Raw genomic sequence first — 21,873 nt, 5'->3', positions numbered from 1 at the left:
CAAGCCCGATGTTTCATTTCGTGACATGGGAAGATGATGAGCAAAACAGGAGATAGCAAAAAAGAACAAATAGGGGAAGTGACAAATGAAACAAAGTTCTAGAGTTGCGTCCTCTGATCCATTGTTCCTGAATCCCTCTGAGGAACTAACTAGATGGGGGAAGGAAGGACTAGGGGCTTGCATGATCTAGTGGAGGGTCTCTCCTCCCAGGCAGGCAGAATAATAGTTGCCTTGTTTGCCTCCAGAACACCTTTGCATCTTTGTACCACCAAACTGAGTGGTACAGGTCATTTGGCATAATCCCCTCTGGGAATTCCTCCTTCTTCAGCTCTGGTGAGTTCCAGGAGCAATTCAGTTGGTGCAGAGTCACACAGCAGTGCCTGGATGTGAATCTAGGCAATCTAATTGCAGAACCCCTCCCCCTCACTCCATCTGTGTGCCTCTGCACAGCCTCACTGATTGCTTTAGGCAGTTACTTGTTCCTCCTCTGTGCTCCCTCACTTGCCCCTGTACCATTTCCTCTCAAGACATTATCAATAAATGCTCAATAAGTGAATATTACTATTCATATACAAATTCCCCCCAAAACCAAACTCTTCAAGGATAGGAACTGGGTTGTTATGAACAGGTGCTCAGTATATGTTAAGTCAATTAATGAACATTGGTAGTAAGATTCTAGACTTGATTTTGGAAGAGGAGGTGATTTTCTTTGTGAAACTAGCATAGGAAGAATTGTTAGAAGCCAAGATCTCTCTCTTCCTTACTCAGCCAGACCCTGTACAGCTTCGCAGTAATAGCTGTACTTGCCATTTTTGGACACCAGGGAGCGCCACTAATAACACAGCCCAAACTCAGGGATTCTAAACTTTTGTGAGCAGATTTAGGACTGTGTTACACTTCTACTGGAGATACTATCACTTTCAAAATGAAAGCTATTGGTAACCAGAAACTCTGTGGTATAGAGGAATGACAGCTAGGGACAAGACAGCCGGTTCATAGAGAACACACATCATTCATTTATGCACTTTTATTGAGTACCAGCTATGTACTTCATGTTCCTGGGAGAATATGAAGATGAATGAAATTCAGTCCTTGATGAACTCAGAAGCTAATGGGGAAGACAGATACTAATGAGAGAATCATAATCCAGTTATATAAGTACTCTAAGATATAGCAGAAGACTGGAGACACAGGGCAAGTCAGACAAGGTGCCAAAGGAATGAAGGGGTGACTTTTGAGCTGGGTATTTAAAAAAAATTTTTTTTTTGGACTAATCATAACTTTTGGTTCACGCTATGCTGTCATCATTGGTTAAAGCATGGGTGCTTTTCTTTCACTGGAGCTAAGACTTGAAGAATAGAGAGAAAATCCTAAGGGAGAGAGCTCGATGTGGTGGCCTCAGCCTCATTTTCTTAATCTATAATGAGTATAGCCTCTGTCTTATCTAGCAGAGCTCTTTTGAAGGAAGGATGAGATAGTAGATGTGAAAAATCTTGCAAATAGTGACATAGAGGGATGACAATTGTTAATCCAATTTGATTTAACCAATATCTGCAGAAAATCAGGAGCAAGGCCCTAAGAGGAATTCAAGGGAGATACACCCGGTTGAGGTAAAAGTGTATGGTAAAGGCTTGGTATATAGGTTTAAAAAAGAGAGAAGGGCACCTGGGTGTCTCAGGTGATTAAGCGTCTGATTCTTGACTTCAGCTTAGGTCATGATCTTGTGGTTTTGGGCTCAGGCCCTGCATCCAGCTCTGCACTGATGGTATGGAGCCTACTTGGAATTCTCTGTCTCTCTCCCTCTCTGCCCCTCCCTGCTCATGTGCCCTCTCTCTCCAGATAAATAAAGAAACAAAAAAAAAAAAAAAAGAAAAGAAAAAGAGAGGTGGGAAAAAAAAAGCTCTTTGGTTCCTCCTGAGACTCATAATGTGATGAAGGGTTCTTGCAGAAGCTACACTGACATGAGGACCCAACATAGGGGCTATTGAGGTGAGAGTCACAGCTTCAGATCCAGGAAGATCCATGCAGTCTCAGGATTTTCCTGTTTTGTAGAATATCAAAGCCAAACTGGATTAATAATCTGGTACTTATCCATCCTATAGTTGGGGAGACTGAGATCCAGAGGGAACTGGCTTTTCTGATGTTACATCATGATGTTGCAGGCAGAGAGAAAACCAAAATGTTTCTCCTGTTATCCAGGCCAGGGCTTTGGTTCCCAGGTACCATCTATTTTTATTTTTAATTGTGGTAAATTACACATAACATAAAGTTTACCTTCTTTACCATTAAAAAAAGTTTATTTATTTATTTGGCGGGGGGAAGGAAAGAGAGAGAGGGAGAGAGAGAATCCCAAGCAGGCTCTGCACTGTCAGCATGAAGCCTGATGTGGGGCTTGAACCCACAAACTATGAGATCATGACCAGAACCAAAATCAAGAGTTGGATGCTCAACTGACTGAGCCACCCAGGTGCCTCAGCTTCTTCACCATTTCTAACTGTACGGTTCAGTCATGCAAGGTACATTCATGTTGTTTGGCAGCCAGTCTCCAGAACACTTTTCATCTTGAAAAACTGAAACTGTATTCATTAAAAATTGCCTATCCTCTCCTGGCAACCACCATCCTACTTTCTGACCCTCTGAATTTCACTCTAGGTACCTCAAAGAAGTTGAATCATATAGTATTTGTCTTCTGTGACCAGCTTATTTTACTTAGCATAACCTCCTGAAGGTTCATCCATGTTGTAGCATGTAGAATTTCCTTCCTTTTTAAGGCTGAATGATATTCCACTGTATGTATATACCACATTTTGTTTATTCATTTATCTGTCCATGGACACTCAGATTGCTTCTACATTTTGGCAATTGTGAATAGTTCTACTATGAACATAGGTGTGCAAATATGTCTTTGAGGTACACCTGTGTGGCTCAGATAGTTAAGCATCCCACTTTTGATTTCAGCTGGAATCATAATCTCCCGGTTGTGAGATTGAGCCCCGCATTAGGGCTCTGCGCTGACAGCATTGAGTCTGCTTGGGATTCTCCCTCTCTCCCTCCCTCTCTGCCCCTCCCCATCATGTGCTCATGCACACTCTCTTTCTCTCTCTCTCTCAAAATGAATAAACATTTAAAAAAAGTTTCAAATATCTCTTTGAAACCCTGCTTTCAATTTTTTGAGTATATATTCAGAAGTTGAATTGCTGGATTGTATGCTAATTCTACTTTTAGTTACCAGGCACCATTTTAGCCTCATAGAAAATGCAGCATGCTCTGAGAGGTTCACATTCTTGATGTGAATTGGTAATAGACCCTCACTTCTTGCCTTCAAGACCCAGGCTTTTTGTATTAAATGGGTTATGCACCCATACTGCCAAAGAAATCGTGTGGTACTTAAGAGAAATAATGCAGTCGAGTTTAAAGGAAGTTAAGCATGCTTTACTTTCTTTTTCTCTAGTGTGTTCTCTTAGACAAATGAGTGAACAGGCAGGTTGGCTTAGGCAGAAATGATAAACTAGCAATCTGAGTGATTAATTTATGCTACAAATGTGTTTTGTCTGGTCTGTACAGGGTTTTTTACTTAATTGCTAGAACTAAAAAAAAAAGGGATATGTCATATAAAAGTCCAGCTTTTAACCTTCTCTTAATGATCCAACAATTACAAGTCCACCTTCTTGCCTGCTCTCCAGTGTGCCATAGTCCCCACCACTCCCTATATCCCACCTACTTCCCTCAATTATATTATCTATCTGCCATTTGAGCTTAAGACCCCTGACTCAGAGCATATGTCTAACAGAACCTAGGTCAGGGGCTCATCTTCTGTTCTGTCCAATTTTCCAGCACAGAGTTGTTATTCAAGAAATATTTTGGTGGTCAAATGAATTAACTCATGTCCACCAGGTTTTACTGAGCACTTATGTGCAGAGCCAGGGACTGGATCCTCCTTTCTCAGAAATGGATGAAGCACGGTTCCCTGACCTCTGAAAACTCAACCTTATGGGGTGGAGGGAGGCAGACATTAGTATGCTCCAGTTCTGGACTAGAGGCACTGGTCAGAAGTGGGAGCTTCTGAGGAGAAGACCTTGAACCGTATCTGGAAGAAGGAGAGGACAGCTATATGAGGAGCTAGAGGTAGGAGGGCAGAGAAGCCACAGCAGATACAAAGGCTGGATGGTGAAGGTTCAATGTGTTTGAGGAACTTTAAAGAAGGCCAGTGCGACTGGAGCTTAAGAAGAGAGTGGGGGAGAGTGCTGGTAGATGACGTTAGACGTGTATTTTTGTATCAACAGCCTAACCCTTAAGCCAGGCAGCTGTTAGGCAAATCCACGTTCTGGTCTTCTGAGGGCTCGCTCAGAACAGGTAGCTGGCTTAGCACGGTCAGTCAGAGGAGGACCTGGGCCTAATCCCTTCCCCTGACTCCAGTGCCAAGGACAGGGTAGGGCACAGAGCAAGTTTTAGTAAAGATCTGCTGACAGCGTACTCGAGAGAGAACAGGAAATGCAGGCTCTGTTGAAGGAGGCCCAGGCGCGGCTCTCTCTTGATTGGGGCACTCATTCTAGGTCGCTAACACCTCCTCCAAGCGACACAGGGAGCTGGGAGAGTGAGAGGCAGAGAGGAACCAGCCACAGGCCCTACCCACAAAAACCTCAAAGGGGAGGGGATTTGAGGAGCAGGTAGGAAAATAGGCTGTGACAATTAAGGGAGGGCATCCGACTTCGCTTGGATGAGGCGGGGAGAGGGGTCAGGAAAGCAGATGGGTCCTTTAGCCGAGACGTAAGGGATGTGCAGGGCAATTTTACGTATAGCGTTTTGTATGTTGCATTTTGTTTTCTGGCATTATTTCCTCTGAAAGCACTCGCAGTCCTTAATGGGCTGCCCCGGGGCGGGTCCTTGCTTCACTCCCCAACCCTCTGCAAAGGGGCAGGGCCTCCCAGGAGCTCCAGTCTTGTCTGCAGCACCCAGATTTGTCCGCCAGGGGCCGCTGCGCACGGGTGACTAAGCGCGCAGGTTCCTAAACTGCAGAGAGGAGAAAGCTGATTGGCTGCGCGGTGCGGCGGGCGGGCGGAGCCTGAAAGCGGGTCCGGGGTGGGGGCTGGGAGCGTGCCCCCGGCCCAACCGTGCCAGGCCGTTGTCGCTTTAGGCAGCCCGGGACTGCGATCATTGTGCCAGGGGCCTCTATCCAACCCCGCTCTAGAGCTGAGGCGACTGGAGCATCACCGAGGCCCGGAGACCCGGGCAGGGCAGTTACTGTCGCCGTCGCCGCAGGCCTGGGTTACCTGAGCAACTGCGTGTCCGTGGCCCGCCAGCCCAACCGCGGGCGGTTAGAGCGGGAGAGACTCACTTGAGGGAAGGGGAGGTCGGGACCGGACCATTGGTGCGGGAGGAGTGTCCTGGCAGAGACTAGGGCGGGCCGGGGTCTGGGGAAGCCAACCGCGGGCTGGGGGCACCCGGCAGCAGCTTCCAACAGGTTATTCCGGGATAAGCCCGGCGCTGGGGCGGGCCGGGCTTCGCTGGGGGCCGGGCGGCGCGGGGCGGGCCTGCAGGAGAGCACGCCCCCGCCCGCCCCGGGCCCGCCCCGCGCCGCCCGCCAGCCTGCCGGGGAGCCGCTGTCCCGGGCCTGGCGAGTGCGCGTCCGCCGGCTGAACCTGGGCACCGCCGCTCGCCTGGGCACGGGACTGGGCGGGGGCGCTGACCTCGGCCTAGGAGGCCTGGGATCCCGGAGCCGCCCGCGCCCGCGGGGACCTGCGAGTTGCACGCCCTCTCCCAGCCTGTGCTGCTCGCGGCTACTCGGCGGGGCGAGGCCAGGTGCCCCCCTCTTCCCCTTCCTTCCCTCCCTCCCCCACTCCGGTGTCCGCGGGAGATCCCGCCCGTCCGCCCCCCTCCCGCAGAGGTGTAGCCCGCTGCGGAGCTGACAGCGGCCCCGCAGCCACCCTGTCCAAACTCTCCGGAAGCGGCCGGAGCAGACCCGGCGCTCAGGCCGCCGCAGCTCCGGCGGACCCACTGTTGGACCGGAGGCACCCGCCCTCCTCCCGCGCCCAAACTTGGAGCACTTGACCTTTGGCTGTCGGAGGAGGCAGGCCGGCGGGTGGCTGGACAGCTGCGGCGCCTCGAGGGCATCTTGCCTGGGGTTCCAGGACTGTCGGCTATACTTCTGGGCTCCCGGCTTTGCCTCTGGGATCCCGAGGTGTCCACATCAGGCGCATGTTGACTGAGACCTAGAGTCATGGATGTGTGCGCCCGTGTAGCCCTGTGGCTCCTCTGGGGGCTCCTCCTGCATCACGGCCAGAGCCTCAGCCATAGCCACAGCGAGAAGGGTACAGGAACCGGCTCAGGGGCTAGTTCTGAGGAGTCCACTGCAGCAGGTAAGGCCTTGCCACGGGCTGGACTGGGCTGGGGGCGTTGACTCAGAACTGAGGTGCCTGAGTGGGCAGGTGGAACCTTAGGTTTCTACATATGAAGTTGGTGGAGGACCCACACATGGCACTGTCTGTTCTCAGTAACCCAAGGAGTTCTTTCTGTTCAGGAGCCACCGCTAATGTTTCTGTCTCTCGTGAACAACTTTCCTCCTCCCTCCCCAGGATGTCTTTTGTCGGTAACCAGAAGAGGCTGGCCTTTGGGGCACCTTGGCCTTTCGGTTTATCAAGCCAGGACCCTTTCTCAGGACTACTTGTTAGGAAGAATGGTTTGGGCAGATGATAAGTCTATTGCTCTTGGCCAGTTTCAGCACTTGGCAGCACAGGGGAGGTTGAGGCCACTTGGGTTGGGCAGGGAAAGTCAGGGCTGGGCCAGCCCTCTTGCCCTATAGCTTGGTGTTGAGGTGTGTCTTTCTGTTCCAACAAGCGTGGGAAACTTAGTCCCACCCTTCCCTTAGGTAATCTTCTGTCTTTAGCTATCCCATTTGAAATATCCACATAGTTCCTTAGAATCCCACTTACCACGAGGGAGTTAAATGGCTTTTTCTTATCATAGGTATGGTATGATTTCTGGGACCACTTGTTGATGTATTCTGTTTCTTCTGACTGATCAGGGTAGGGATTCTATAACATGTTTGGTCTGTTTTTCCTTATGCAAATCATGGAGACTTGTCAGATATCGGGAGCTTTGGTGTTCTGTTGCAGAAGGAAAGAGTACTTTTGTAAAATTCATTTGTTTTACACAAGGCTTAGAAGGAATTCCGTTTTCTTTCCCCATTTCTCTCACTCTGTTATTGTGATCTATCCAAAGTAGTGGGGTGCAGAGTGGGGAGGGTTTATAGCTGAGTTCTTGATGAAGGTAGGCAAGCTTAAATGAGGGGACTGCTCAATGGATACCCATTGATTCAAGGAGGAAAAGGAAACATAGGTCATGGTGGCTGGGAAGTTTCATGGATGGATCCAGATGATGGCTTTGGTGATAGATTCTTTGTTGGAAAACTCCCTTTTTTAACTTCTTTGATTTGGGTGAGTGTGATTCCAGATATCTGAAGGGCTGGGTTCCAATTGAGGTCAGGATTGTCCTGTGTCCAAGCATAGCACCTAGGCTGTTATTTTGAAGATAGGTCTTTCTCACATATTAAACCTCTTTCTCCATATGCTATCTCCTTGGGCCCTGAAATGTAGCTCAAAGCTTGGTTTTTGCTGGGTTTGTGAAGGGAAAGACTAGTAGGCAGATGTAGATCAAACTGGAGCATCTCTGCTGTTTCAGTGACATTCCTGTTTATAACTGATAAAATGGTCCTTTTCTCACCCTAAAATATGAGTGCCTGGCATAAAATGAGGTTTTTTTTGGGGGGGGTGTTTTATATCTTAGACACAGGCTAAAGGGATAAAGTTTTGAATTTTAGGCATTAGCTTGCTATCAAGATTTGTGTGTATGTGCACGTGTGTGACCACACCTGCCTAAAGTAAGAGGCATTCTAGCATCCCTCAGAACCACCCCATGACTTGGGCTTAGGGGGACAGCCCTCTTTACAACATATCTTAAAGGACTGGCTATGCTGATTGTATCACTTAGGCCTCTTGTTTGGTTTGGTTCCTCTCAGTTCAGAAATAAGTTTCTGTTAGGGGTGCCTGGGTGGCTCAGTCAGTTGGGTGTCCAACTCTGGATTGCGGCTTGTGTCATGCTTGTGTGGTTCATGAGTTTGAGCTCCGTATTGGGCTCTGCACTGATGGCACAGAACGTGCTTGGGATTCTATCTCTGCCTCTCTCCTGCTCTCTCTCAAAAATTAATGAACAATAGAGGTGCCTGGTGACTCAGTTGGTTAAGTGTCCGACTTTGGCTCAGGTCATGATCTCATTGTTCTTGAGATTGAGACCCATGTTGGGTTTTGTGCTAATGGTATGGAACCTGCCTGGGATATTCTCTCTCTCTCTCTCTCTCTCTCTCTCTCTCTCTCCTTTGCCCCTCTCTCACTTGCTCTCTCTCAAAATAAATAAACTTAAAATACATAAATAAACATTAAAAAAATAAATTAGTTTCTGTTGTCATAATAATACTGAATACTAAGGAGGGAGGTCTCAGACAGATACCCTAGGTGCTGGGCATGGTTATAGTTTGTGGGAACCTGGGGACCCCAGCACTATTGTTCTAGGAGTTTATCCCCTTGGGCCTGGCCTGTCTGGGACTTTGACTCAGGGACTCATTTTTTTGCAAAGAGGTGGTTCATAGACAGGACTCTGCTAAAGGATTTGAGGAGAAGCTTTCTATGCAGCCAGGCACTCTCCTAGCTTTTCCAGTCCCCATGTATTCTTAGAACACAGGACTTTTACTTGTCTGTAAGCTTGCCATTTCTCTAATCAGATTCAGCATACCTAGTCAATTTATGTGTTCTCTACAGTTTATTTTTATTTATTTTTTTAGAATGTTTATTTATTTATTTTGAGAGAGAGTGAGAATGAGCGGGGGAGGGTCAGAGAGAAGGGGAGAGAGAGTATCCTAAGCAGGCTCTGTGATGTCAGTGCAGAGCCCGACGTGGGGCTGAATCTTACAAACCTTGAGATCACGACCTGAGTCAAAATCAAGAGTTGGATGCTTAACTGACTGAGCCACCCAGGTGCCCCAAATTTATATATATATATATATATATTTTTTTTAAATTGATTAACTTATTCATTAAATTTTTTTTAATGTGTATTCATTTTTGAGAGATGGAAAGAGAGCATGAGTCGGGGATGGGCTGAGAGAGAGGGAGACACAGAATCTGAAGCAGGCTCCAGGCTATGAGCTGTCAGCACAGAGCCTAATGTGAGGCTTGAACCCATGGACCATTAGATTGTAACCTTAGCCAAAGTCGGATGCTTAACCGACTGAGCCACCTAGGCACCCCAAGATTTTTTTAATTTTTAAGTAATCTATACACCCAATGTAGGACTTGAACCTAAGACCCCAAGATCAAGAGTCATATGTCTACTGACTGAGCCAGCCAAGTGTCCCTTGCTCTCTACAGTTTATATTTTACAATTACACAGCTATTTTTCCTGTAAAAGTCTCATAATAGCCTACTAGAATGCATGGCAGGTGGTATTATCCCCTATTTTATAGATGAAGAAACTGGTTCTGTGCAGTCTTTAGACAAGTTTTATATTTCTTCCATCTTCTTTGGCTCTGCTTTGTTAAAGGAGTGCTAGGCAGGGCTGAGAGAATGTTACTTTCTTCCTGGTGAATTATTTAGGCAGGCCCTGGTGACTGTAGCTGAGATCCAGATCTTCTGCAGGGGCCAGAGAATTGGATTTTTTTCTCTTGTTGGACGTATATGTTTATCTGAAAGTCCTATTCCTTCAGTGAAGGCAGGTGGTCTGCTATGAGGCTCTCTCATTGGACAGTAGGGAGGCCATTCTTGTCACCTTTCTCTGATGCCTGCACACCCAGCTGTGCTAAGTTACTTTCTCAGTAAAGATATGTGTGCATCAGAGTGCTACCCTGGGGACTGCATTTCTGAAGCTGTCCTGGAACTGATGCTTGGAACTTCCCATACACTCTGGGCTCATTGCTTCCAGAAACTCAAAATGTTTTCTGTAGAATGTTTGTGGGGGGATCCCAGGTGAGTCAGGTTGTGACTGCCAGTGTTGGAGATACTGAGGGTCTCTGATCAGGAACTGTGGTGTGACTCATTATAGCCACAACAGGGCCTTGCAGGATAGGCATCTAGGCAGTTTGTGGACTGCAGGCTGGTTTCTCAATCAATTCCTGATGGTAGTGGGAAGGCAGAACTCTGCCTGCCCACCCGGCTAGTTGCTGCTGCCTCCGAGGCTATAAATGGCCTGGCCATCTTGGTGGCTATGCTAATTTTAGCTGAGGGTAGCTCCCGGAACTGGACTGGGGCCAAGAGCAGGTGGGTGGGACTTGGCTGAGGCTAATATTGGGGCTGAGAGAGGGTCACATTAATCCTGGGGCAGCTAGGACATCATCTGCATCCATACCTTGGCTTTGACAATCACCTCTTAGCTAGGTTAATTTATTCAGCAAACCTCAAAGAGTGGCAGTTCGTGTGCTATTTATTCAACAAATGTTTGAGTGTCTTCTCTGGACCACACACTATGTTTGGTGGTGGGAATTTAAGGATGAACAAAACAGACATGTTCTCTGCCCTCAAGGAGTTTACAGTCAGTCTAGTAGGGAAATAGGAAATAAATCCATAAATAAATATATTGTGTGGTGGGTGCTGCAAGAGAAAGCATAAGCAGAGTGCTGTTTGGAGAATAGGAGGAGGACAGAGATCCAGCTGAAGTAGCAGCTCAGTGCCTAGTAAGACATTAATAACAGCAGCAATAATAGCAACTAGCCTTTGTGAGTTCTTAGTGTGTGGCAGGCATTATTCCAAACACTTTGTTTCATTTATTTCTTACGTGATCTGGTGTGCTAAGTATTAGCCCTGTTTTATATTTGAGGAAATGGAATCATAGAGAGGTTAAGTAACTTGCCCAAGGTTATACAGCGAGTGGGAAGTAGATCCAGTATTTGAATCCAGGCAGCCTGACTCTTCTCCCTGCCTTCACCGCAGCCCTTAGGTTACACACTCTCTCACAACTTGTGACAAATGCTGTGATAGAGGTATTGTATATACACACAAAAGAGTGTGGGAAGCCCAGAGGAGCAAGTGACTAACAGTGCCTGGGAGAGCTGGGGGAGGCATTTCGGTTTCCCCCATAATTTTTTCTCAGATCTTGGGAGATAAAAAGTGGTTGCCTAATTCAGAAGTTAAGAGGTGGAAACATCAGTTAGTTCAACCCACTTATTTTTACAAACGAGGAAACCGACATCCAGAGAAGCATCAAACCAAAGTTTCACAGTGGGTTACTGGTGGAACTAGATGAAGACAATCGAGTCAAGGACCCTGACTTAATTGGTTATTCAATCCGCAAGCCCATAACGAGTGCTTACTGCTTGCTTTGCACTATAAAAGAGACAGGGCTACCAAAGAAGTCTAAATCTGGGGGGTAGGGGTGGGAATATTTATTTAGAGAATATTAAATGTAGCATAAAGCACAGGCTTAATGAAGCAAAAATCCAGGCAGTGTAGACACTGTAGACTAAGGATTAAGAGAGCTGTGTGTGGGTTGGGCTAGGCTGAGGTGGCTGGGGAGGGCTTCCTGGAAGGAAGAGTTGGGTAGAGGCAGAAGGGAACGAGGAGGGAGTAGTGGTCTTGACTTGGGGAAGGCTGGAGGAAAGGGGGCATTGTAGATGTCTGGGTCACCAGGGTGAGCACATGGAGTCTCACTGTTTGGCGGCTGGCTGAACAATAACTGGGCAGAGTTGCTTCATACTTGGCCAGTTACCTAGCATGAGGGCCTGTAGACAGAAGATTGCGCTCAGATGTAATCTAGCGGCAGAGCTAAGAACTACCATAATTTTGAAATAATGATGAGTGTAAATAATATTTTGAGATGCCTACAACAGTGTAATGTAATGTGAAAGTGTCTATCATTTCTTTTGGTGACAAAATCATAGGTCCTGTTGGTAATACTGTGGTTGGTTGCCCATAATATATAATAGAAGGAAATATTAACTTTCAGTAAAAGAATATTGGAAATAAAGATGCAATTTCCTTCCCATCCAAATTCACAGTCCCCTCTGAATTCTGTCCATGGTCTCCTTAGGAATGTGGGGCCTTCATGTTAAGAATGCCTGTTCTCTGGCAAGGAAGGGACGAGGTCTTGTTGAGGGGAATGGTTTCCTAGGGCTCCACAGGACTTGGGTTTTGAGCACAAAGAGGCCCCTCATTTCCTGCTGAGTAACTTGGAGATACGTTGCTTAATGACTTCACGGGCATGCTGTGGTACGTTTCCCTTTATGGGAAATGATACTCCAGGAAACCCAGCAGCTCTGGCTGTTAGACTTCTAGGGAAAGAGAAAGACACCAAACTGGGCTTCCAACAGAACTTTCCCTTTCTTTCTTTCTTTCTTTCTCTCTCTCTCTCTCTCTCTCTCTCTCTCTCTCTCTGGTTACTGCTGATAAAAAATACGAAATATTTTGGGGCACCTGGGTGACTCAGTTGGTTGAATATCCAACTTCAGCTCAGGTCAGGATCTCGTGGTTTGTGGGTTCAAGACCTGTGTTGGGCTCTGTGCTGACAGCTTGAAGCCTGGAGCCTGTATCCCCTCCCTCTCCTTGCCCCTCCCCTGCTTGCACTTTGTCTGTCTCTCTCTCAAAAATAAATAAACATTAAAAAAATATGAAATATTTAAGATATATAACAAACTATAAAGAATAATACATTGCATACCATGTGCCCAGGACACAGTTTAAGAAATAAAGTAATAACAATACAGAAATTTCTTTATTACCCCCAGGACACTTTGTATAAATTTCTAATGTAGCACATAACACATTGTATATGTTTGCTTTCTCCCAAGTGTAAGCTCTGTGGAAGAAGGGAGGAGGGATTGTCCTTTATTCATCTCTGTTTTTTTTGTGCCTAGCCCTAAAACCTATTTTAAAGTTTGTTGGAAAAAGTGGAATCTGGGCCTGTTTGAATGGCTCATAATTTCTCTCTTCCCTTCAAACCATCACATTCTTGGCTTTTCCTCAATCTTTGGGGGTGCTGCTCACCCAGGGTACTTGATATTTTCATCCATGCTCAGTACTGTTCATTCCTTTATAATCTATTTTATTTTATCCTCAACTTTGGAAGTTGGTAGGACTGTTTTTATTATTATGCCCTTTTTAAAGGTGACAAATTTACAGCTGAGAAACTTGTGTTCTTGGTCCTATATAGTTCTGACAGGATCAGAAGTATAACTCTGGGGATCTGTGTTCTAAGCCTTTACTGTTTTCTTTCTTTCTTTCTTTCTTTCTTTCTTTCTTTCTTTCTTTCTTTCATCAGAACATAATACCTGTTGATGTGTTCCTCACTGATCTGACACTCAGAGCCCTTTTAGCCTAAGTGGTCTGGCGATGGCTATATCAACATGGGTGTTTGAATAGTCTAGTCATATATCAGAAAGTACTGCTGTGGAGGCTGGTGGAGTCTACAATCTTAAGAACCATGCTATGCTGTTGGAGTCCTCTGTGTATGTGCTTGCCTTCCTCAGTATACCATAAGCTCCTCGGGGCTTAGGACAGCAGGTTCCTAGCACGTTGCTTAGCATGTAGTATACTTTGTATTTTATAAAGTTTGTAGAACTAAACTGAAGGGGATTTGTTTTCTGATTCTGATTCTCCTGTAGTTCACTAAGCTGGTTAGAAGTTGAAAAAATTTTCCTTGGAAAGGGTTAGCTAACGTTGAAGAAATAAGCTTCACTTACTTAGAAAGTTCACTGTTTTAGAATTTCTCACTCTTGGGGCGCCTGGGTGGCGCAGTCGGTTAAGCGTCCGACTTCAGCCAGGTCACGATCTCGCGGTCCGTGAGTTCGAGCCCCGCGTCAGGCTCTGGGCTGATGGCTCGGAGCCTGGAGCCTGTTTCCGATTCTGTGTCTCCCTCTCTCTCTGCCCCTCCCCCGTTCATGCTCTGTCTCTCTCTGTCCCAAAAAAAATAAATTAAAAACTTTGAAAAAAAAAATTTAAAAAAAAAAAAAAAAAAAAGAATTTCTCACTCTTTGTCTCTGTTAGGAAAAATCATCTAGATCAGTTTGGGTCCAGTAATAGCCTCATTTCACCTGGAAGAACTTTGTGTAGGATTTTAAAGGCACCAGACTCTTATCATTGCAGTCCTTAACAAGAGAATGCAGTTAAGAGTAGCTGGGAAACTGTCTAACTCCACAAGGACCCATGTGGAGTGGGGAGGAGAGGGTTGGCAAGTGAGTGGGTGGGGCTGGATAGAAGCCTAGATGTAGAGTGAGAGGATTGTCTCGGCTTTGCAGAAGGGTCTGAGTTGGCCACAGCCATCATACATAAATATCTGGATTTAGGGGGACTTTAGAATTCCAGCTCCTTTCCTTGCTAGCTGTGGATCTAGTGGAGGGCAGGTCATCTCATCTCTTTCAGCCTTAGTTTTTTCATTTGTAGAAAGAGAATAAATAACCTTAGTGAACAGATTTCTAGTGAGGATCAAATGAGATGACTTCTATACTGAAAAGGCTTCATAAACTCTAAAGTACTATGTAAGTAGGGATAGCTGGGGACTGAAAAGCCTCAGTCAGAATCCAGGTATCTACTCATGGTGTTGCCTCTCTAAGGGTAGTTGCTACCCTGAACCTGCTGGAGATCCATTCTTTACCCTGAGGTGTACCCATCAAATGTGTATAGGCTCAGGGTGTGGCCAAACTAGGCTTTTATTCAGGGTTTATTCTAGGCTAAGGGAAGCTGTTGATAGAATCTGGATGCTGGTATTTGACTTTATTTCCGGCCCATACCCCCTTCCTTTTATTGGGTGTAACCACTTCCCCAGCCCCACCTGCAGACTTGAAATGGCTGACCAGATGGGCCTGGTCCCCACCTGTAATGGTGCATAACAAATTATCCCCAAACTTAGAGGCTTAAAATAGTAAACATTTATTATCTCATGGTTTCTGTGGGTTCGGAATGTGGGTGTCACTTAGCTGGGTGCCTCTGGCTTAAGGTCTCTCATGAGGTTGCATCAAATTGTTGGGCTGCGGCTGACGTTCATTTGGGGGGAGAGCATTTGCAAGTTAATTTGCGTGTTTGCAGACCTTGGTCCCTTGCTACAGGGACCTTTCCATTGAGCTGCTTCATGACGTGGCAGTTGGTTTCCCCCAGGACAAGTGATCCAAGAGGGAGTGCCGAGGATGGAAATGACAGTTTTTTTACTGCCTAATCTTGCAGTTGATGTGTCATAGCTTCTGCCATATTCTATTTGTTAGAAGCAAGTCAGTCAGTCTAGTCCATACTCAAGGTGAAGGGCCTGCACAAGGGCACGAATACCAGAAGGATGGGATCACTGGGGCCATCTTAGAGGATGCCTGTGGTATCACCCTAGGGCCATCATCTTGGGAACAATGGCTTCTGGGTGCTATGCCCTCTTAGCTTTTCTTCGACTTCCTTTGCTTGTCTCCTAGAGTTTTGTGGAGTCTCTCTGTACTTCCTTTGATATTATATCTTCTTGGTTCACGCATAACTTCTTTGCTTTGACATGTAGAGTTGGCATGGCCCCTCCCTCTATATTCCTCCTGTGTCTTAGGCCCAATCCTAAAGTAGCTTTTTATCCTAGGTTCTAGCCCTGCCTCCCACCTCCTTGTTTGATATCTTCAGTTCTGAAGCCCATTTTACATCTACTGACCTTGGAGCCTTTACTGCCCCAGCTTGGCCTCAGAGAGCTAGACTTACAAGTGGCATTGAATTGGGACTTATACAATGACAGATGGAAAACTCACTCTGACCTTTTAGGATATTGGTGTTAGGTGCCAGGACTTAACATCCTACTGTGTCAAAGCTGAAGGGCTTTTAAGGACTATCTCTCCCCAACTCCTCATTTTACATATGAGAGGAATAAACTTGCTGAAGGTGGTAGCCAAGGCTAGAATCTAATTATGTCTGATTCTCCTTCATGTGCTGTTTCTACTCTGTTGTGGAGTCTTTCTACCCTAGTGCAGCCAGTTTGGATTGTTAGAGGTCTGAGACCTATACAGAGGAAAACCAGAAAGTGGTTCACAATGTTGTATTTTGTTTACAGAAATTGGGCTGGGCAGAATTGGGAGTATTCAAAAGTCAATGTCAAGCACTGCTTCTGAGGAGTTTCCCCGTACAGCTAGAGAGCTTTCACATAAGGCAAGGAAAGGAGCCAGTAATACCTGTGGCATTTGGTGACTAATATCTGCATTCTGTACCACTCCCTTGGCATCTCAGTTCAGAGCAAGAGAAATCTCTGTCTCTTGGGATGTACAGAGCAGGCTCCCTGAAGGGGGAGCATCAGAGAGCTTTAGTGCATGTCTCACCATTGTTAGGCCCAGCTGCTTTCATAATGTATGGACTTGGGGCCTCCACAGCCAGGGTAAATGTATCTAAAACTTTGTGTGGTTACTTGTGGCCACCTGGAAGGTGCCAAGGGCATTCTTTGGGCACTGAGAATTTGACAAAATCTCGCCTACGTTGGCGCAGCTTGCTGGGGCAAGCAGACTTGTGCAGAGATGGCTATGGCCCTGTAATGTTTGTCAGAGTGGAGCAGATTTATTTCATGAGAGGCCGCGCAAAGAAAAACCTCAAACCAGCCATCAGTGTTGTACTTTTGTTTTCTGCTGGGGAGCTTGGAATAGAGATGGTGTAGGCTCTGAAGACCCTCTGTGGGTGGTGGTCTCCTTCCTGACCTAGGGTTCTGGTCCCAGGACATTTTGCCTACTTCGTCTTCCTCTGTTCCTCTCTCTGTCTCTTGGCCCAGCCACACTTTTTCCTTTATCCTGGTCTGCAGGACACACCTTCTACTGCCTCTCTTTCACTTTCCCTTCTGCCCTTGTACTCTCTTCTCAGACTGCCCCTCCCTCTCCTCCTTTCTTCCTACCTAGCCTCTTAGTCCTCTGTGAAGGGTTCCCTGACATTAGTGCTAGCCATGAGTTCCTTCTCATCTCTGATCAAGCTGGTAGCACTTGCTATCTGCAGTACTCTGTGCACTTCACACCCTGCTCATGCCTCTTAAAGCAAGAGATAGCCCGATGTAGAAGCAAGAGCGCTGGGCTCTGGCTTAAGTCCTTACTGGCTGTGTGACCCAAACTACTTGAGAAATGAGGTTAAAAGAGAGTTAACTTATATGAAAGGGTTGTATAGATTTTAAAGCCATTTTTTTTGTTTTTGATTTTTTTGTTTTGTTTTGTTTTGCATATTTTCCTCTCTCTTGAGGACAAGAGCCATGTCTGTTTTGTTGACCGTAGTACCTATCCTTAGTATCTATCACTGTGCTGGTCAGAGAGTACGTGTCCAATAGACATTTATTGAATAAATGAATGGATAACAATGAGTTGATCCTTGGGTTGAGTGGACATGAAGGGAGAGTTCTGAGTAAACTGACATCAGTTTCTGTGAAAAGTTTAGACAAGAGTGCTCTGAGATGAGGGCTAGAATGCACATGGTGGGTTTTCTGAGGAGTTCTGTGAGCGTTATTTCTTTGCAGACTAGTACTTTATCCCTATTTATTGAGCACCTACTGAAGCTGTGCTCAATGACAGCTATTAGTTATTCTGGGAGATGGTTTGGCCCTTGACTGTGGATAGCAGTTTTTATTTGCCACATCAGTGGCTACCCTGAGCAGCTGGCTGTGGGGGGAGTGCATATGGGCCGCGCTCAGACAGGGCCAACAAGAGACCTGTGGACAAGGCTTCCTTGGGTCCTGCTGTCCCTGTCTTTTGGTTCCACATAGGTTTACCTCAGTTCAAACTTGAGGCAGCCACATGAACAGAATAACTTTAATTGCTTTTCTTAGCCTGCTTGGGGAATTGAGGAGACTTCTTTCCTGCTGGGCTTGTTGCATAGCAGGGAGGTAGGATAGTCTGGTAAGATGACTGGCTTTTTAAATGTTATCTCTGATTCTGGAGCTCCCTGGGCCTCCGAGAACTCCAGCCTGAGCAGACATCACACCAGCTTTCCTTCAGGGCATTCAGGAAGCGCCTCTAGGGACACTTGGTGGAGGAAGCAGAGGTGTAAGAGAGATAGCTGTGCTGCCAGCATGGCCCAGTGAGGACACATCTGTCCCTTGCCTCTGTTAGCCACATACACTGAGCTCCTGGCTGCCTTGTGTGGAGTTCTGGCCTACGTTAATGATCAGAAATCTCACGGGCAGGGAGGCAGGCAAGCTTCCAAATCTCATATGCTTCTGATTCTCTCTCTCCAGGGTGATTTGGTAGCTCTGCTCCTGCTCAGCCTCTCTGGGTTATCTCAGGCCTCTCAGGAAGCTCTCAGAACTCTCATCACTACAGTGTATGTTAAAACAAATGTGTCCACGTTTGCCAAGTTCCCAGAGCCAGCATCTAAAATGTAGTGGCCAGGGTGACGGGTGCCCTTCAGGTAGAATACATACACAGGTTAGAATGCAGTCCATGTGTGTGTGTGTGTGTGTGTGTGTGTGTGTGCGCGCGCGCGCATGGGTGTTGGCCGGGTAGCCAAGCTTGTGGAGGTTTGTTTCAAGTAACTTTTGCTGACAAGGGCAAAGTTCACTGGAACTCATACTTCATATTGCGGAAGAGATAAATATGTAATTAAGACAACTCAAATAACTTCAATGATAAGAATGATGATGATAGCTACTATTCATTGAGCACCTGTTGTGTTCTGGGCTCTGGGCTAAGTGTTTTACATCTGCACAATACTTAAAGGTGAATATTTTTCTCATTTTGTAGATAGGGAGACTGTAGCTCTGAGAATTTAAGTGATTTTCCCAAGGTTATTAAGCCAGGATTTGAATTTAGGTTTATCTGACCCAAAGGCCAATGATGTTTCTATTTTAGTTTAATAACTTGTGGGGAGGGGAAGAAACCGCTATATGAATTGAGATAGGTGCATTTGGATTTACAAATGTATAGTTTCCCAGATGGTTAGTGGCATAAGTTTGTTCTGTCATCTAAGTGCCCTGGAAGAAACGGGATTAGGAATTTGGAGGTGAGGAAGGGAATGAGAGGGTGTATTTCACTTATAAATCCTGAATGGGAATATCACCCTGGTGAAGTATACTGCTACCGAGTGGTGTGTATTCAGTCTGTATCTTCCCAAACTAGCATTATGGTTGAGATCTTCTGGATATAAGCTTTGGGACAAAGTCTGTATCTTTGTAGTCTTCTTTATTTCTTCAGGCAACATTTAACATGTATGTCATATGGTATATGACAGTTCCTGCCAGTAGAAGTACTGTGTATAATACGGAAGTTAAGATATGCATTGATACTTTTCCTTATTATAATAAGAGCTCCTATTTATTGAGTACCTGCTCTGTACTAGGACTGGGCTATATACTTTCAAGTACGGGATCTTGTTTAATCCTCACAATGGGTCCCCCATTTTATAGTTTATTGTGCAAGGTAATCCAGGTTCAGTGCCCTGTGAATGATACTGATGGTCCTTTTGGAAAGTGAGATAAAGGAAGCTTTGTGGAGGTGGGAGCAGCTTAGTGGCTCTTTGGGTACTTTAGGCAGAAATATAAGGTAGGTTGAGGCAGGCATTCCATGTGTAAAGGCATGGAGTGAAAAAAAGTAGTTTTTTTTTTTTTTTTTTTTTTAAGGGGGGGTGCAGGTGAGTGAGGGAGAGAGAATCCCAGGAGGGGCAGAGAGAGAGAGAGAGAGAGAGAGAGAGAGAGAGAGAAGTGGGGTTTACCTGAAGTGGGGCTCAGTGGGACTCAGACTCATAAACCATGAGATCATGACCTGAGCCGAAGTCACATGCTTAACGACTGAGCCACCCAGGTGCTCCAGAAAAAAGTAGTCTTTAGGGGACATTAGTTAGTCCAGATTGGCTGGAGAGTAGCATCTATGAAGGAGAGTACTATAAAATTAGGCATAAAAGATTGAGGAAAGATGAGGGAAGGCCTCAATGCCAGGCTAAAAAATTTAGGCTTCACTTTGTAGTCAATAAGTTGTTCTTGCAGGTTTTGACCAAGGGAGGACATGACCTGAGCTTTGCTTTAGGAAGATTAATCTCACAGTGTGTACACAATGTACTGATAGGGGTGAGGTTGGACGCAGGGAGCCCAGATAGAGGAGACTTTGCAATTGTTCACGAGAAGGGATTAGGGTCTGCATTGTGGATGTAGAATCAATAGGACTTACAGTTTAGGGGGAGGGAGGGAAGGAAAGAGAAAAGTCAGAGGTATGTCCATGTTTTGAGTTTGGGTAATGAGGAGCCTGGTGGTGCCATTATCATAAAATACATGGCAGTCAGAAGGAGGGTCAGTGCTAGGGGGTGATGAATGACGGGGGTAGTTGACTCTATTTCAAGTGCTGGGCAAGGCGCTTCGCTTCACAGTACTCCAGGAACCAAAGACTTCTTTTCTCTACACACTTGTTTCAGATCTGTCCATTTTATAGATGAACTCTCTGGTGCCTAAAGAAAACGATTTGCCTAAGGTTACACAGTGACTCCTTGGTGGATTCTGAGTCTGAGAACCTAAGTTTCTTGTTTTTTAGCTATTAAGCATCCTAACAAAGCTGGGCTTTCACTGTAGGAAAAGTAGAGAGTCTTGGAGATAGAAAAATCTGGGTTCAACTCCAGGCTTTGCCATTTTCTGCTTATAAAATCTTGAAAAGTTTCCCTTTTCTCTCTGAGCCTTAGTTTCCAAATTTGCAAAAAAAAAAAAGGAATATTAATCTCTACCTTATGGAGGCTACGGAAGATAAGGTACTTAGTAAAACTCTTAGGTGCTGTGTGAGGGTACTATTCCAGGATAATGGCGGGGGTGGAGCCCATGTATATATTGAGTATTTTGGCCAAATGAGAGCAGACTTAAACTCACAGTTTTTCATGGAAGGTCTTCTTTCACTTTAGGCTGTCCTAGTCTGCCCACTTGTATTTGGGCTTTCTGGTCTGGGAACGTGCCAAGTTTTCCATAGTCCTGTATCTCCACTTTTCTAGTGGGAAATAAATTTATTACTGAAAGAACACTGAGTGATCACATCCTATCAGCTGTTCTTGGCCTGAGAGAAGATGAATACGACCCACTTTGCCCCAGGGTCTTCTGCCAACCTTCTGCTTCTGCTGGTTTAAGATGTTGGGGCAGAGTGATAGCTGAATTTTAGGCTATGCTTTGGGAGAGACTCCTGCTAGACCAGGGTAAGCCCTGGGAACAGAGGTACTAGGGTGTAGCTACTGCTCAAAGCTAGTGCTTGGAGTCCTCTTGTGGTCATCTCTTTGGTTTAGTTTATATGTTCCCGAGTCCTCTTGAGAAGGGGGAGTAAGCTGCTTGTGTACTGTCAGGTAGCAGATCTGTGGTTATGAAGCTCTCTGTCATGGAAGCGGGCCTGAAACTGGCCATCTTGTCTGATGTCTTGTCACACACCCTCTGAGAGAGTAGAGGGAGAACGCGAGATTTTCTGATTAATAAAATGGCTGCTTCTTGTTTTGTAGCTTTGTCTTTAAAAAAAATTTTTTTTTAATATTTATTTAATTTTGAGAGAGAGAGAGAGACAGACAGAGCATGAGCAGGGGAGGGGCAGAGAGAGAGGGAGACAGAGAATCCAAAGCAGGCTCCAGGCTCTGAGCTGTTAGCACAGAGCCCGATGTGGGGCTCGAACTCACGAACTGGGAGATCATGCCCTGAGCTGAAGTCAGCCACTTAACCAACTGAGCCACTCAGGTGCCCCTTTGTAGCTTTGTTTTAAAGTATTTTCTTTTCACTTATTTCCCTTGAACCTTTATTTCTTTTTCTTCCCTCTTCCTAGCTTGGTTCTCTTGAGTCTCCACAGTTTTCTTTATGGAATATGTACTTTAATAAAAAAGAACACCAGGGGCACCCAGGTGGCTCTGTTGGTTGAACATCCGACTCTTAATTTTGGCTCAGGTCATGATTTCACAGTCTGTGGGTTCAAGCCCCACG

At 45.9% G+C, this 21,873-nt stretch overlaps 1 protein-coding gene across 3 annotated transcripts in view; it reads left to right on the top strand.

Moving 5' to 3' along the window:
* The first annotated feature begins 5,559 nt into the window (after nucleotides 1–5,559).
* Nucleotides 5,560–21,873, top strand: part of STIM1 (stromal interaction molecule 1) — a 182,713-nt gene continuing 166,399 nt past the window's right edge. Inside the window, exon 1 of one of the 3 annotated variants that reach the window (XM_049651464.1) lies at nucleotides 5,560–6,356. In XM_049651464.1, the coding sequence (XP_049507421.1) occupies nucleotides 6,218–6,356 (139 nt within the window). In that variant the 5' untranslated portion in view covers nucleotides 5,560–6,217. The remainder of the gene's footprint in view (nucleotides 6,357–21,873) is intronic. The other 2 variants (XM_049651502.1, XM_049651473.1) reach the window with 2 other exon arrangements.

This window comes from Panthera uncia, chromosome D1 (assembly GCF_023721935.1).
Source record: "Panthera uncia isolate 11264 chromosome D1, Puncia_PCG_1.0, whole genome shotgun sequence".
In the NCBI taxonomy this organism is placed as follows: Eukaryota; Metazoa; Chordata; class Mammalia; order Carnivora; family Felidae; genus Panthera; species Panthera uncia.
The sequence above is the reverse complement of the archived record's forward strand: the minus strand, read 5'-3'. Positions and strand labels throughout refer to the sequence as shown.